General features: G+C 40.6%; 1 protein-coding gene across 1 annotated transcript in view; it reads right to left on the bottom strand.

Annotated features, from left to right (window-relative positions):
* Nucleotides 1-18,457, bottom strand: part of LAMA5 (laminin subunit alpha 5) — a 1,615,491-nt gene that overhangs the window by 126,702 nt on the left and 1,470,332 nt on the right. The window contains exons 75-76 of the mRNA XM_044090412.1: nucleotides 10,576-10,728; nucleotides 10,334-10,493 (exon numbers count right to left, since the gene is read on the bottom strand). Of these exons, the coding sequence (XP_043946347.1) occupies nucleotides 10,334-10,493; nucleotides 10,576-10,728 (313 nt within the window). The remainder of the gene's footprint in view (nucleotides 1-10,333; nucleotides 10,494-10,575; nucleotides 10,729-18,457) is intronic.

Below are 18,457 nucleotides of genomic sequence, written 5' to 3'. Positions count from 1 at the left end.
AAATAAAAAAAATAAAAATATGGTAGTTCCAATACAAGTAGTATCACAGAAAACAAATCAAAGATGTTTCCCACTAGTTACTGCATTCTGATTCCCATCTATTAACATGTCATACCTTTGCAACCAAACGATCTTACACAATTTCATTTGATTTTTTTATACCCCAACTTCTCCATCATCTTCATCATTTTGATAACTCTGTGATACATTCTTTCCATGAGCCTTGCCATCTTTCTTTTGTTTGTCTGTCAAAACATGAGACAATAGTGGAGATGTAGCCTTACAAATGGACAAAGCAAGCCCAAAGAAGCCTGTAGTCTACCCCACTGAAGGCTAGAAAGGTGAACAGTTACCACTACAGTTCACAGCTTGGAGTTTAAAGTGAGGGTTTTGACTCATTTAAATGAGCAAGGAGCAAAATTCACTACACTGACCTGAAAGTTGAATATATGGCAAGGCAAAAACTGCAGTATCTTGCACAACTCCACTCTCTTTGCGTCATAGCACATATAAGTAGGGGTGCATCAGTTGAAGGCAGTCTATAACAATGATTTAAACAGTATTAAGGTGAATTTCGAGATTTGCTTTTCTAAATGTGAGCTGCCCTTTAACATTCATAGCTAATATGACTCATAGTTGTATGTTTTGCATTTATGTTATGTAATATGAGTATACAAAGGCAGTACATGATGAGGTGAACAGCATACCACAACAGGGAACACCAAACTGTGTACATCTTTATCCCAAACGAGCAGAAAAAAAGTTTTCTTCTGCATGCAAAGATAATACAGAACTAATTTATAAGGATCAAAACAGGCTGCTTTACTAGATATCGACATATTTTATAATACTATGACACTACGAATAGGAACAGATGCCAGGCACTAGAGAATACTTTTAGACTATAAAGCACACAATGCCTGAAGAAAGATCTACAACATAAAAAAAAATATCAAAGGCATTTTTATATTTCATGGGGTTAAGGCAGGAATGAAGAATGGGTATCAAGATTAATTAATAAGCTAAGAACACAGTGGGAGCTGGGAGCTGATTAACTGTACCGGGAACAGATATGGGTATCAAGAGTAATTAATAAGCTAAGAACACAGTGGAAGCTGGGAGCTGATTAACTGTCCCGGGAACAGATATGGGTATCAAGATTAATTAATAAGCTAAGAACACAGTGGGAGCTGGAAGCTGATTAACTGTCCCGGGAACAGATATGGGTATCAAGATTAATTAATAAGTTAAGAACACAGTGGGAGCTGGGAGCTGATTAACTGTACCAGGAACAGATATGGGTATCAAGATTAATTAATAAGCTAAGAACACAGTGGAAGCTGGGAGCTGATTAACTGTACCGGGAACAGATATGGGTATCAAGAGTAATTAATAAACTAAGAACACAGTGGAAGCTGGAGCTGATTAACTGTACCGGGAACAGATATGGGTATCAAGAGTAATTAATAAGCTAAGAACACAGTGGGAGCTGATTAACTGTACCGGGAACAGATATGGGTATCAAGATTAATTAATAAGCTAAGAACACAGTGGGAGCTGATTAACTGTACCGGGAACAGATATGGATATCAAGAGTAATTAATAAACTAAGAACACAGTGGAAGCTGGGAGCTAATTAACTGTACCGGGAACAGATATGGGTATCAAGAGTAATTAATAAACTAAGAACACAGTGGAAGCTGGGAGCTAATTAACTGTACTGGGAACAGATATGCGTATCAGAGTAATTAATAAGCTAAGAACACAGTGGAAGCTGGGAGCTGATTAACTGTCCCGGGAACAGATATGGATATCAAGAGTAATTAATAAACTAAGAACACAGTGGAAGCTGGGAGCTAATTAACTGTACCGGGAACAGATAGGGGTATCAAGAGTAATTAATAAACTAAGAACACAGTGGAAGCTGGGAGCTAATTAACTGTACCGGGAACAGATATGGGTATCAAGAGTAATTAATAAACTAAGAACACAGTGGAAGCCGGGAGCTGATTAACTGTACCGGGAACAGATATGGGTATCAAGAGTAATTAATAAGCTAAGAACACAGTGGAAGCTGGGAGCTGATTAACTGTACCGGGAACAGATATGGGTATCAAGAGTAATTAATAAGCTAAGAACACAGTGGAAGCTGGAAGCTGATTAACTGTACCGGGAACAGATATGGGTATCAAGAGTAATTAATAAACTAAGAACACAGTGGAAGCCGGGAGCTGATTAACTGTACCGGGAACAGATATGGGTATCAAGAGTAATTAATAAGCTAAGAACACAGTGGAAGCTGGGAGCTGATTAACTGTACCGGGAACAGATATGGGTATCAAGAGTAATTAATAAACTAAAAACACAGTGGAAGCTGATTAACTGTACCGGGAACAGATATGGGTATCAAGAGTAATTAATAAGCTAAGAACACAGTGGGAGCTGATTAACTGTACCGGGAACAGATATGGGTATCAAGATTAATTAATAAGCTAAGAACACAGTGGGAGCTGATTAACTGTACCGGGAACAGATATGGATATCAAGAGTAATTAATAAACTAAGAACACAGTGGAAGCTGGGAGCTAATTAACTGTACCGGGAACAGATATGGGTATCAAGATTAATTAATAAACTAAGAACACAGTGGAAGCTGTGAGCTAATTAACTGTACTGGGAACAGATATGGGTATCAGAGTAATTAATAAGCTAAGAACACAGTGGAAGCTGGGAGCTGATTAACTGTACCTGGAACAGATATGGGTATCAAGATTAATTAATAAGCTAAGAACACAGTGGAAGCTGGGAGCTGATTAACTGTACCGGGAACAGATATGGGTATCAAGAGTAATTAATAAACTAAAAACACAGTGGAAGCCGGGAGCTGATTAACTGTACCTGGAACAGATATGGGTATCAAGAGTAATTAATAAGCTAAGAACACAGTGGAAGCTGGGAGCTGATAACTGTACCGGGAACAGATATGGGTATCAAGAGTAATTAATAAGCTAAGAACACAGTGGGAGCTGATTAACTGTACCGGGAACAGATATGGATATCAAGAGTAATTAATAAACTAAGAACACAGTGGAAGCTGGGAGCTAATTAACTGTACCGGGAACAGATATGGGTATCAAGAGTAATTAATAAACTAAGAACACAGTGGAAGCTGGGAGCTAATTAACTGTACTGGGAACAGATATGGGTATCAGAGTAATTAATAAGCTAAGAACACAGTGGAAGCTGGGAGCTGATTAACTGTCCCGGGAACAGATATGGATATCAAGAGTAATTAATAAACTAAGAACACAGTGGAAGCTGGGAGCTGATTAACTGTACCGGGAACAGATATGGGTATCAAGAGTAATTAATAAACTAAGAACACAGTGGAAGCTGGGAGCTAATTAACTGTACCGGGAACAGATATGGATATCAAGAGTAATTAATAAGCTAAGAACACAGTGGGAGCTGATTAACTGTACCGGGAACAGATATGGATATCAAGAGTAATTAATAAACTAAGAACACAGTGGAAGCTGGGAGCTGATTAACTGTACCGGTAACAGATATGGGTATCAAGAGTAATTAATAAACTAAGAACACAGTGGAAGCCGGGAGCTGATTAACTGTACCAGGAACAGATATGGGTATCAAGAGTAATTAATAAGCTAAGAACATAGTGGGAGCTGATTAACTGTACCGGGAACAGATATGGGTATCAAGAGTAATTAATAAGCTAAGAACACAGTGGGAGCTGATTAACTGTACCGGGAACAGATATGGATATCAAGAGTAATTAATAAGCTAAGAACACAGTGGAAGCTGGGAGCTGATTAACTGTACCTGGAACAGATATGGGTATCAAGATTAATTAATAAGCTAAGAACACAGTGGAAGCTGGGAGCTGATTAACTGTACCGGGAACAGATATGGGTATCAAGAGTAATTAATAAACTAAAAACACAGTGGAAGCCGGGAGCTGATTAACTGTACCTGGAACAGATATGGGTATCAAGAGTAATTAATAAGCTAAGAACACAGTGGAAGCTGGGAGCTGATAACTGTACCGGGAACAGATATGGGTATCAAGAGTAATTAATAAGCTAAGAACACAGTGGGAGCTGATTAACTGTACCGGGAACAGATATGGGTATCAAGATTAATTAATAAGCTAAGAACACAGTGGGAGCTGATTAACTGTACCGGGAACAGATATGGATATCAAGAGTAATTAATAAACTAAGAACACAGTGGAAGCTGGGAGCTAATTAACTGTACCGGGAACAGATATGGGTATCAAGAGTAATTAATAAACTAAGAACACAGTGGAAGCTGGGAGCTAATTAACTGTACTGGGAACAGATATGGGTATCAGAGTAATTAATAAGCTAAGAACACAGTGGAAGCTGGGAGCTGATTAACTGTCCCGGGAACAGATATGGATATCAAGAGTAATTAATAAACTAAGAACAAAGTGGAAGCTGGGAGCTGATTAACTGTACCGGGAACAGATATGGGTATCAAGAGTAATTAATAAACTAAGAACACAGTGGAAGCTGGGAGCTAATTAACTGTACCGGGAACAGATATGGATATCAAGAGTAATTAATAAGCTAAGAACACAGTGGGAGCTGATTAACTGTACCGGGAACAGATATGGATATCAAGAGTAATTAATAAACTAAGAACACAGTGGAAGCTGGGAGCTGATTAACTGTACCGGGAACAGATATGGGTATCAAGAGTAATTAATAAACTAAGAACACAGTGGAAGCCGGGAGCTGATTAACTGTACCGGGAACAGATATGGGTATCAAGAGTAATTAATAAGCTAAGAACACAGTGGAAGCTGGGAGCTGATTAACTGTACCTGGAACAGATATGGGTATCAAGATTAATTAATAAGCTAAGAACACAGTGGAAGCTGGGAGCTGATTAACTGTACCGGTAACAGATATGGGTATCAAGAGTAATTAATAAACTAAGAACACAGTGGAAGCCGGGAGCTGATTAACTGTACCAGGAACAGATATGGGTATCAAGAGTAATTAATAAGCTAAGAACACAGTGGAAGCTGGGAGCTGATTAACTGTACCGGGAACAGATATGGGTATCAAGAGTAATTAATAAGAACACAGTGGAAGCTGGGAGCTGATTAACTGTACCTGGAACAGATATGGGTATCAAGAGTAATTAATAAGCTAAGAACACAGTGGAAGCTGGAGCTGATTAACTGTACCGGGAACAGATATGGGTATCAAGAGTAATGAATAAGCTAAGAACACAGTGGAAGCTGGGAGCTGATTAACTGTACCGGGAACAGATATGGGTATCAAGAGTAATGAATAAGCTAAGAACACAGTGGGAGCTGGGAGCTGATTAACTGTACCGGGAACAGATATGGGTATCAAGAGTAATTAATAAACTAAGAACACAGTGGAAGCTGGGAGCTGATTAACTGTACCTGGAACAGATATGGGTATCAAGAGTAATTAATAAGCTAAGAACACAGTGGAAGCTGGGAGCTGATTAACTGTCCCGGGAACAGATATGGGTATCAAGAGTAATGAATAAGCTAAGAACACAGTGGAAGCTGGGAGCTGATTAACTGTACCAGGAACAGATATGGGTATCAAGAGTAATTAATAAGCTAAGAACACAGTGGAAGCTGGGAGCTGATTAACTGTACCGGGAACAGATATGGGTCATCATCTTTCGGCTTTTCCCGTTAGGGGTCGCCACAGCGGATCATCTCTTTCCATTTCTTCCTATCCCCTGCATCTTGCTCTGTCACACCAGCCACCTGCATGTCCTCTCTCACCACGTCCATAAACCTTATCTTAGGCCTTCCTCTTTTCCTCTTACCTTACAGCTCCATCCTTAGCATCTTTTTCCCAATATACCCATCATCCCTCCTCAGCACATGTCCAAACCAACGCAATCTCGTCTCTCTTGCTTTGTCTCCAAACTGTCCAACATGAGCTGACCCTCTAATATACTGATTCCTAATCCTATCCATCCTAGTCACACCGAGTGCAAATCTTAACATCTTTAACTCTGCCACATCCAGCTCTGACTCCTGCCTTTTTGTCAATGCCACCATCTCCAACCAATATAACATAACTGGTCTCACTACCCTTTGTAGACCTTCCCTTTCACTCTTACTGGTACCTGTCTGTCACAAATCACTCCTGACACTCTTCTCCACCCATTCCACCCTGCCTGTACTCTCTTCTTCACCTCTCTTCCACATTCCCCATTACTCTGAACTGTTGATCCCAAGTACTTAAACTCGTCCACCTTTACCAACTCTACTCCCTGCATCCTCACCATTCCTCTACCCTCCCTCTCATTTACACACATATATTCTGTCTTAGCCCTGCTGACCTTCATTCCTCTGCTCTCTAGAGCATATCTCCTCCTCTCCAGAGTCTCCTCAACCTGATTCCTACTCTCACTACAGATCACAATGTCATCTGCAAACATCATAGTCCACGGGGCCTCCTGTCTGATCTCATCTGTCAACCTGTCCATCACCACTGCAAATAAGAAAGGACTCAGAGCTGATCCTTGATGTAATCCCACCTCCTCCACCCTAAACGGATCTGTCACTCCCACTGCAGTCCTCACCACTGTCACACTACCCTCGTACATATCCTGTACCACTGTTACATACTTCTCTGCCACTCCCGACTTCCTCATACAATACCACAACTCTTCTCTAGGCACCCTGTCATATGCTTTCTCCAAGTCTACAAAGACACAATGCAACTCCTTCTGACCTTCTCTGTATTTCTCCAATAACACTCTCAGAGCAAACATTGCATCTGTAGTGCTCTTGCCTGGCATGAAACCATACTGCTGATCACTACTCATCACCTCCCTTCTTAACCTAGCTTCTACTACTCTTTCCCATAACTTCAAGCTGTGACTGATCAATTGTATCCCTCTGTAGTTACTGCAGCTCTGCACATCACCCTTATTCTTAAAGATAGGTATCAAAACACTTTTTCTCCACTCCTCAGGCATCCTCTGACTTTCCAAAATTTCATTAAACAATCTAGTTAAAAATTCCACTGCCATATCTCCTAAGCACCTTCATGCTTCCATTGGGATGTCATCTGGGCCAACAGCCTTTCCACTCTTCATCCTCTTCATAGTTGTCCTTACTTCCTCCTTGCTAATCTGTTTCACTTCCTGATTCACTATCCCCACATCATCCAACCTTCTCTCTCTCTCATTCTCTTCATTCACCAGCCTCTCAAAATACTCTTACCATCTACTCAACACACTCTCCTCTCTTGTGAGTACCTTTCCCTCACTATCCTTTATCACCCTTACTTGCTGCACATCTTTCCCAGCTCTGTCCCTCTGTCTAGCCAATCAGTACAGGTCCTTTTCTCCCTCTTTAGTGTCCAATCTCTCATACAACTCTCCATATGCCTTATCCTTAGCTTTCACCACCTCTCTCTTTGCCATGCGCCTCATCTCCTTATAAGCTAAGAACACAGTGGAAGCTGGGATAACAGATATGGGTATCACGAGTAATTAATAAGCTAAGAACACAGTGGAAGCCGGGAGCTGATTAACTGTACCTGGAACAGATATGGGTATCAAGAGTAATTAATAAACTAAGAACACAGTGAAAGCTGGGGGCTGATTAACTGTACCGGGAACAGATATGGGTATCAAGAGTAATTAATAAACTAAGAACACAGTGGAAGCCGGGAGCTGATTAACTGTACCTGGAACAGATATGGGTAGAAAGAGTAATTAATAAGCTAAGAACACAGTGGAAGCTGGGAGCTGATTAACTGTACCGGCAACAGATATGGGTATCAAGAGTAATTAATAAGCTAAGAACACAGTGGAAGCTGGGAGCTGATTAACTGTACCTGGAACAGATATGGGTATCAAGAGTAATTAATAAACTAAGAACACAGTGGAAGCTGGGAGCTGATTAACTGTACCGGGAACAGATATGGGTATCAAGAGTAATTAATAAGCTAAGAACACAGTGGAAGTTGGGAGCTGATTAACTGTACCTGGAACAGATATGGGTATCAAGAGTAATTAATAAACTAAGAACACAGTGGAAGCTGGGAGCTGATTAACTGTACCGGGAACAGATATGGATATCAAGTAATTAATAAGCTAAGAACACAGTGGAAGCTGGGAGCTGATTAACTGTACCGGCAACAGATATGGGTATCAAGAGTAATTAATAAGCTAAGAACACAGTGGAAGCCGGGAGCTGATTAACTGTACCTGGAACAGATATGGGTATCAAGAGTAATTAATAAGCTAAGAACATAGTGGAAGCTGGGAGCTGATTAACTGTACCAGGAACAGATATGGGTATCAAGAGTAATTAATAAGCTAAGAACACAGTGGAAGCTGGGAGCTGATTAACTGTACCGGGAACAGATATGGGTATCAAGAGTAATTAAAACAGTGGAAGCTGGGAGCTGAGTAACAGTACCGGGAACACATATGGGTATCAAGAGTAATTAATAAGCTAAGAACACAGTGGAAGCTGGGAGCTGATTAACTGTACCGGCAACAGATATGGGTATCGAGTAATTAATAAGCTAAGAACACAGTGGAAGCCGGGAGCTGATTAACTGTACCTGGAACAGATATGGGTATCAAGAGTAATTAATAAGCTAAGAACACAGTGGAAGCCGGGAGCTGATTAACTGTACCTGGAACAGATATGGGTATCAAGAGTAATTAATAAGCTAAGAACACAGTGGAAGCTGGGAGCTGATTAACTGTACCGGGAACAGATATGGGTATCAAGAGTAATTAATAAGCTAAGAACACAGTGGAAGCCGGGAGCTGATTAACTGTACCTGGAACAGATATGGGTAGAAAGAGTAATTAATAAGCTAAGAACACAGTGGAAGCTGGGAGCTGATTAACTGTACCGGCAACAGATATGGGTATCAAGAGTAATTAATAAGCTAAGAACACAGTGGAAGCTGGGAGCTGATTAACTGTACCTGGAACAGATATGGGTATCAAGAGTAATTAATAAACTAAGAACACAGTGGAAGCTGGGAGCTGATTAACTGTACCGGGAACAGATATGGGTATCAAGAGTAATTAATAAGCTAAGAACACAGTGGAAGTTGGGAGCTGATTAACTGTACCTGGAACAGATATGGGTATCAAGAGTAATTAATAAACTAAGAACACAGTGGAAGCTGGGAGCTGATTAACTGTACCGGGAACAGATATGGGTATCAAGTAATTAATAAGCTAAGAACACAGTGGAAGCTGGGAGCTGATTAACTGTACCGGCAACAGATATGGGTATCAAGAGTAATTAATAAGCTAAGAACACAGTGGAAGCCGGGAGCTGATTAACTGTACCTGCAACAGATATGGGTATCAAGAGTAATTAATAAGTTAAGAACATAGTGGAAGCTGGGAGCTGATTAACTGTACCAGGAACAGATATGGGTATCAAGAGTAATTAATAAGCTAAGAACACAGTGGAAGCTGGGAGCTGATTAACTGTACCGGGAACAGATATGGGTATCAAGAGTAATTAAAACAGTGGAAGCTGGGAGCTGAGTAACTGTACCGGCAACAGATATGGGTATCAAGAGTAATTAATAAGCTAAGAACACAGTGGAAGCTGGGAGCTGATTAACTGTACCGGCAACAGATATGGGTATCAAGAGTAATTAATAAGCTAAGAACACAGTGGAAGCCGGGAGCTGATTAACTGTACCTGCAACAGATATGGGTATCAAGAGTAATTAATAAGCTAAGAACACAGTGGAAGCTGGGAGCTGATTAACTGTACCAGGAACAGATATGGGTATCAAGAGTAATTAATAAGCTAAGAACACAGTGGAAGCTGGGAGCTGATTAACTGTACCGGGAACAGATATGGGTATCAAGAGTAATTAAAACAGTGGAAGCTGGGAGCTGAGTAACTGTACCGGGAACAGATATGGGTATCAAGAGTAATTAATAAGCTAAGAACACAGTGGAAGCTGGGAGCTGATTAACTGTACCGGCAACAGCTCACTTGGATAATAATGTGAATTTCCATGTTAAAGGACTCAAGATACGCATTTGAACTGCAGACTTCTTTAAATGTGGTCTGTTTGATTTCCTGTGGACAGGACCCACAGACATGCCTGTACTTGGAAGTATATGCAGCCAGTACAAATTGATGAGACTGCAAAAGCACTAAATTACACTGAATAGTAACTGAGACAACAAACATTCGTGTCCTACTATACAAACATTGGAACACAATCCATGAAACAGCAAAATGCCTGATAGTACATTCCACATTTTTGGAGCTTCTTACCTAAGGTGTGATAACCTCCTTCAGCTGAGAAGAAGATTCCCTCTTCAAGTGCCCCCACAAAACATGGTTCTACTTTGTAGGTTCGACTTGGGGGTTCTACTAGCTTGCCATCTAGTTGAAGGTTCTTCATGCAACCCTTGAAGCTATTCAGTGCTGCAGACTTAAAAGAAAAAAAATATTATATAAAAAATGCAGTAGAGACAAACCTAATACTAAAAAGTACAAAACCGAGTCATACTTACTGGAATGTTTTTATTTGCTTTCTCTGCAGGCACTCCACCCACGTACATTGGGGTCTGAACCTTGAGGTAACCCACCTGAGGCAAGGTACTGGACTGAATTTTCAAGCCATCTATTAACAGCTGAATCTTGTTGTTCACTCTGCTGAAAAAGACCTACAGAAATGATGTCCAGTTGAGTACCTTATAGTAAATACAACAGACAGAAAGGCACAAAGGCTGATTTTAATTTTCTGTTGTAAATTACTCTTTAGAATAACCTTGGCTCTTGAATTTTATCACTCAGACAAAATAAAAAGTAACAACAGCAAGCAATAAAAAGGCAGCACGTGTCAACATTGCATGCCATTTTATAGATAATCTTAAGGCAATCCTTTTGATACAATATATATTTTCAGTTCACTTGTTATATTTGTCATGCTCCATCATTTACAATGAATCATGCACGCAACAAACTTAGGAAAGGATTCATTCCCACTAAAGAATTTAGCTTCTCCAGTGACTTCTTCAGGAAGACAGCTCAAGTACTGTGAACTGTTACAATGCCTTTAGGGCTGTTACTTTTGTAGTGTAGAATGCCCTGTCTTCTAATTTAATAATCGTGTGGGGCAAACTTCAAAAGAAAGCTCAGATTCTATCTACTTTTACTGTACCAGATACCATTGGTTATTATCAGCATCAGTCCTGCAGTCCATTCCCTGCATCCCTCAAGTTTGTCCAAAGGGATTATTCTTCAGCTCTGCATATTTGCTCAGAGCCATGAAGTGCAAATCCAACTGTTGTGATGCCAGAAATTCAAAATGACAAAGTAATGGCCATAACTGCCAAGCTCTTTAAAAATCAGGGACAAAGCCAACAATTATGTGGGGAGATTCCAAAAATCAGAGGTAATTTTAAAATAATACTCCAATATACTTAGAAAGTGAATTGAACAGCACATTTTGTACCCTCATTTATTTTCTGAATAATTTTAATTCGGAAACTCCAATGTCTGGAATTACTGAGTCACTGTACTCCTCAGTGATTTACAAGTACACAAACATTTTATAATGGAGAGAGAAAAAGCAACATCAGGAACGTTATGCAAAATCAGGACAACTGAGAGATATGGTGACAGCCTTTACCTGTGAGCTGTAAAGACTCAGAAGTTATAATATTTAAGCAGGGGATACAAGGGAGGAATCGGGGTGAACTCCCTTAAAACAGTTGTATTTTTTATGCCATTCAGTCCATCAGTATTGGAATACATGAGTTTATGCTTCTTGTTTCAATACTAGAGCATCAGTTCCACTGCAGCTACAAATCATGGTGACATTTTTACAACATACTACTCATGATGGCTGTTTGTGAAATCTGACTCCTTATATGGTACACTTCAGGTTGTGTTGCAATTACAAAACTGGATATATTTTTGACATTAACTCATTACATCCGAGTGTTGCCTCCAGGTGCATCTGCAGTTAACTCCTTCTGACGCCTCTAGGCGTCAAATATTGCTTGTTCATATTTGCTTGAATAATTCCATAACAATGTTATGTGCTAGGTTTTAAAATATTTCATCTTAAAGCTTACACAAGCAAACTCAACTACATTAATATTTGATCTCTGTCTAGTGCGGGTAAATAGATATTAAGTGTTTTACGTTAATTTATACAGATATAATTTTCACATTTTTATAAATACAACAACCAAGTAACACAGACAGAACTCCTTATCCTCATATGAAAGCTCTCAGCTAGATGAATAAAATTTCACTGACAGTATGTTTGTAACTTGAGTGGTTGCTGAGATATTGCAAGTTATTTACAAAATATTACAAATGTAACAGCTACTGCGTTTACCATGTCTTATAAAACTCTGTTTAAGACCTTAGAACCTGAAGAATAGTACCACCGTAAAAACAGTTTGCGCTGAAGAGTTTGCAATTTATACTTCATGGTTCCAGAGAAGTGAACATTTGTTTGAAATGTGAGGATGTAATTTGATTCTGTCAAAAGGCTTAGGCTCCGGTCATTGGAAATTACAGTGCAAACTTCCTGAACTACATTGGAGTGAATGAGTTAAGAGAAGAGCTATTTACCACAGATTATCCTGCTAAAAGAGTCTCTGGTCAGTGGGTTTTACCCAGCTTAAAAAATAAAGGAATGAATGAATGCATAAATAAATAAAATAAGACCACAAAATACCAGCATCAGTTCTAGCACAGATCTTTGATGCTTTTTGCCAATAAGAAGCCTAGTTACAGCCCCTTTGCCACAGTTACTCTATTAAATTCCAGCTCTAGTTAGGTATAGGTTACCCGTTTCACACCCAGAGTGTTACTGTGTTCCTTATGTTTTTTTATTCATGTGTTAACTGGGTAAGCCAACTAGGCACAAGTGTACAGGACTACCATATGACAAGCTGACACAGTCTGCAAGTGGAAACTGGGGGAATCAAACTTAGAATGACAGGATTAAGGCAATTAGCAGCTCACAGCCTTAACCCTCTGAGATGAAGTATCAGACACTTTCTGTTCTTGATATGACTGCTCAAATTTACTTTTAAATTAGTAACACAGAAAAAGACAGTTGTTCCACATTATAATCCCAAAGATTTGAGAAAACCTCTTTCAGTGGGCACTTCACTGGAGCATTGAGCCACAAGGGGATGATCTAATAAGAAAAAGCTATAGCATTTCTAATTTGGGCAATCTCTTCCAATCAGAAGGTACAACATTGCAACATTCAGTTAAGGTGGGGGTGCTCTAACAACAAAAGACAAAACATTTCTCATTGGAGCAGTCCAATTCCACAAGCATACACACAGGTTATGTGACAAAGAGGAAAAAAAATAGATTTCTCTTCTCATCTGTTCCTTCCTGTTGTATCCCTGAAGGAAAGCTAATGATGACATAATCCATCAGAGATACTTCATGTGCAGCTAACATTGGGTAAGACAGTGATTCAGGTCGTAGCCTGCTATATGTCCCCAACCATGTCCCAAGACTCATACTCCATGTTCCTAAGCACCCTGGAGAATATTAGGGTCCAACCTAACACCCTCATACTGGGCATTGGGCAACTTCAACTACCCCTCCATTAACTGGGAAAACTACTCATGTACCAATACACTTGCCCAATGTTTCCTGGAATTCATTAATTCCAATGCCCTGGACCAGCTCGTTCTTACCCCCACTAGAGGTAGCAACATCCTTCACCTGGTCATTACTAACATGGGCGACCATTGCTCTATACCAATAGTCAACTCCTCCCTGGTTAGATCCGACCACAAAGTAATCACCTTGGAAATCCCCCTCCCCTCGCAAAAGTAACCACCATGAAAAACTTCTCCAAAGCTAATTTTGGGCTAATAAAAACTGAGGTGGCTAACTTCATGGCACCCATGCAACTGGAGAACAGCTGCATGACCGCCCAATCATATACTAATGCCCTGTATGAACATGTACACAAATGCATGGATCTCGCAATACCCAATAAACCCAAGACACTCTCCTCCAAAAGAAAGAAGCCAATCTGGTGGTCCCCTGCCATAAACAAATTCTACAACAGAAGGAGGAAACTGATGTGAAATAAGGTGAAGTCCCAAGACAGGAAAAACTCCCTTATTAGCCTCAACAAAAAGTTGAGATCCCTCATCAAATCCTCTAAAGCTAGCTATGAAAAAAGAATTGCAGCAGATAGTAAACACAACCACAAGGTCCTCTATAGTTATGTAAAGAATCTCCATGGCAATACCCAGATTTGCTCGGAGCTATTGCACAATGGCACCTCCTATACTGAGCCAACAGATATTGCCAATATACTAGCTGACAGATTCAGTGCCAACTTTACCCCTCTCTCCCCCACCAAAGGATCAATCACAATACTAGTAGATTGCCAGGCACCCAGTATTACTGCTGCACAGGTTAAAATAGCACTGTCCATGGCCAAAAATACAGCTTCTATGGAACCTGACAATATCCCTGGCTGTGTTTTACATGAACTACAGAGTGAACTGGTACCTCACCTGTGTGCCCTGTTCAATCACAGCCTCACCTCAGGCTTTGTCCCTACTAAATGGCATACTGCTACAGTCATCCCTCTCCACAACGGAGGAGCGACTACAGACCCTGGGAACTATCGCCCCATTAGTCTAATGAGTCTGATATGTAAAGCTATGGAACGCATCATCACGGACCTAATAAACAAGGATATAGGGAATCAACAAACTCTGGATCTCACACAGTTTGGTTTTGTGAAGGGTAGATCATGCCTGCTCAGCCTGGTTGACTTCTTTGAGTCAGTCACCACAGCTGTTGATGAAGGCAAGGTGGTTCATACAGCCTACTTTGAACTGGCCAAGGCCTTTGTTACCATTCCTCACTCAGGAATCATAGAAAAAACTCACTAAGCTAAGCATCAACCTCTATATCACAAGGTGGGTTGCAAACTGGCTCGCAGATAGAACCCACAGTGTGAAAGTAGCTGACTCTAAGTCAGACTGCTGAGCAGTCACAAGTGGAGTCCCACAGGGTTTGGTCCTGGGTCCACTCCTGTTTGGTATATGCTTCTCTGAAGTCCAGGCCAACACAAAGGGACTTTGGCTGACAAAGTTCGCAGATGATTGCAAGTTGGGAGCCATAATTAACTCCCCAGGTGATGCTGACATCCTACAGAAAGGCCTCACTGAGACCAAAGACTGGTATCAAAACCATGACCTTAAGCTCAATGCCAAAAAAATGTGTTGTCATCCCCTTTGGGAAAAACCCGGTGCCATGAATTACCACATCAATGGTAGACCACTGAACACAGAAGGCATCATAAGAGATCTGGGAACAGAGGTCGACAGCAACCTCTCTTTTGACCACCACATTGCCACTGTGGTCAGAATGTCCTTCTATGTGGCACATCCAGGAGTGGCCTTATGTCAACTGGCGCCCCAGGCAAAAGGGCCCCACGGCACCCCCCACCACACCACCCAGTGCCCCCATCCTGGTCTACCTACACCAAATAAATACTGGAGAAGTGCTCCTAGTAAAGCAGCGCCCTAGGCGGCTGCCTAGTTGGCCTATACCTAAGGCCGGCTATGGGCACATCTCATTACTAAGGGTTTTGCATCCAGGAAGAAAGAGGTCACTGTCTCCCTCTACTCTTTCCTCATTAGACCAGCCATTGAGTACAACGCCCCATTTGGTATGTACCTCACTAGACACCTGCAATAACTGGAGAGGCCGCAAAAGTACCTCACAAAGAGGATCCTAGGCCTTAAACACTTATTCTATACAGACGGACTAAAAAAACTCCATCTAATCTCTGTCTCATATCGCCTGCTTAGAGGTGATCTCTGCTTGACTTACAAAGCAATGTCTGACCCAGCTCTGCTAGAAATGCTACATCTAAAGAAATCCCAATCCCTCCGCACTACACACTCCAGAGACCTCAACCTCATTACCACAATCAACAGAACAAGCTGGAGGGACAGGTTCGCAACCCAGAGACTGCCCATGCTATGGAACAGACTTCCCATACATGTCAAGCAGAGCACCTCACTGACCCTCTTCAAGAGAAATTTTGATGAGTGGATGGGAAACAGAAAATTCATTCCGGGGATCACTCCAGTGGCTCTACTTGACAGAGGCACTGGGAAATAAGGTTGGGTGGCACAATGCCAGGGTAATCCTATGGGCTAGGCTTGGAAAGGCTCCAGGGCCATTAGCCTAGTACACACCTGTGAACCTATAACATCAGGTAGAAAAGGAAAAAAGGGGAAACACAAGCTGAAGTCTCTTGTAAAAGGGAGGAAGGTCAGCATAGCAGGTTTCTGTGATGCACCTATATATGTACCCTCCCTAATTATCCTAACTTTTACTAATCTAATTTGTCTCACTCAGCAGGTGCTATAAGCAGATTTAACAAACTAAGTTTTGAGAAGTTACAGAATTACAAAGGTGTAAATACAAAGCTCCTAGCTGAATTTTAATTGTCATTGCAAGGTCTGCATCATTTTAGGATTCAGGGTGAGCCTGAAATTGGTACTTATCACTTGTGGATCAGTGCTGTATCATGGTCAACAAATCTATACAAAGTAAATAAAATAAACCAAAATTAGTGAAACTGAAGAGAGATGAAAAGAGATCTTGCAATAAATTTCCAAAAACCTTTTCTGGGGATGATGACATTCAGGCTTAATACAACTGTATAACTTAGGTATAGTAGTCAAGGAGACACCCCGAAACAAATCGCCACAGCTGCTACACAAAATCTAGGTGAAATGAGGTATAATCTGGCAAGGAGACTCATAACTCCTTATCTGGTATTGGTAAAAGATGCAACAGGTAAGTGACTCAGAAGGAGTCTGCACTCCAATTTACCAACCCACCTTGCGTCGAGCAGAATATCTTACAAACTGCTATTCCCCTGGTCATCTGATTGACCATCTGATGCTTGCAGCCATTCTATCTAATTTTTTAATTTATTTATTTTATTTTACATTTGTTGACCGGGCTAGTCCAACTGGATACATGTCCATTTTCAGTAGAGGCCTGGGGAGATAAGCTCTACTATAATCTACATAAATACGAGACAGACAAAAAGTACAGAAACAAACAATCCAAAATACATAAACTTGAAAAGATCCTTCAACAAGTTGATTTATACCGAAACTTAATTCTACTGTGGATGAGTACAAATGATTAGCAAGGCAAAAATACAGTAATGTTTACCATGAGAAAGTCTTAGATAATTCACAAAGAGGGGAGTGAGAGGATTAATTTACTAAATTCAGCAAGGTGGGTAAGTGGAGGGGAGATGTAGACAAAGGTAATACTGGGGGGGGGGGGGTTAGTCTGGGTTAGTACATGGGCATAGCCATTGTAATTTTAGTTGAATTTTTAGTTGTTTTTTAAAGAGTGGTAATGATGACAGAGATGTCAGTTTACTGGGAAGCTTGTTCCAAATCTTCCCTACTGAGTTTGAGAAAAGAGAGTTACCTGCCTTATTGTGGGATTTCTGAATGGTTACCAGTAGTTTATTTGCAGATCGAAGGGTAGATAGGTTTGTGTAGGGGGAGATGAGGTTTTTGAGAATAGGAGTTTTATTAGGCTGGTATAGAATATTATGTGTAATGGAGAGTTGTTGAAATTCAAGTTGGTTATTAAGTTCTAGCCAACCTAGAAGTTTGAGATTTAGACAGTGATGAGTTCTAAATGGGGAACCTGTAGCAAACCTGGCAATATTGTTTTAAGAAGCGATTAATTTGTTTAGGTTGCTTTTGGAAAGATTAATAAAAATAGGTGAGGCATAGAGGAGGTTGGAGATCAGATGGGTCTGGGCAATAGTAGCTCTAGCATCTGGGGTGAGAAAGGGTTTTATCCTATACAAGGATCCAAGTTTTCTGTTTACAGTTTTAATAGTAGCATTAATATGCGAGTCAAAGTTGAGGTTGTTATCAATTATTACGCCTAAGAGTTTGGTAGTTGGGTCAGGAGCTATGGTTGTGCCATCGATGGATGTAATAAAGAAATGAATCGGGGTGGATTTTATAGTAGAAGTGAAGAGTAGTAGTTTTTTTTTTTTTTTGGCGTTTAGGAGAAGACGACGTTGTTGGAACCAGTGTTCTACTTGGTTAAATACTGTTTGGGTGATGGAGTACAGTTCAGATGAGGTGGAAGCTTTACAAATCAAAGTGGAGTCATCTGCATATTGTATGCAGGTAGGTAGAGGTAATATAGTGGAAAGGTCGTTAATGAATATGGAGAAAAGTAGTGGTCCCAGGATCGATCCTTGAGGGACACCAAGGGTAATAGGGAGATGTTTGGATAGGTTGTTGTCCCACAGGACAGCCTGCTGTCTATTGTCCAAGTTGGACTTGAACCATTGTAGCACTTGTGTGTCAAGTGAGAATG

The sequence above is a fragment of the Protopterus annectens genome, chromosome 12.part0 (assembly GCF_019279795.1).
Source record: "Protopterus annectens isolate FY-2018-M chromosome 12.part0, PAN1.0, whole genome shotgun sequence".
Taxonomy (NCBI): Eukaryota; Metazoa; Chordata; order Ceratodontiformes; family Protopteridae; genus Protopterus; species Protopterus annectens.
The sequence above is the reverse complement of the archived record's forward strand: the minus strand, read 5'-3'. Positions and strand labels throughout refer to the sequence as shown.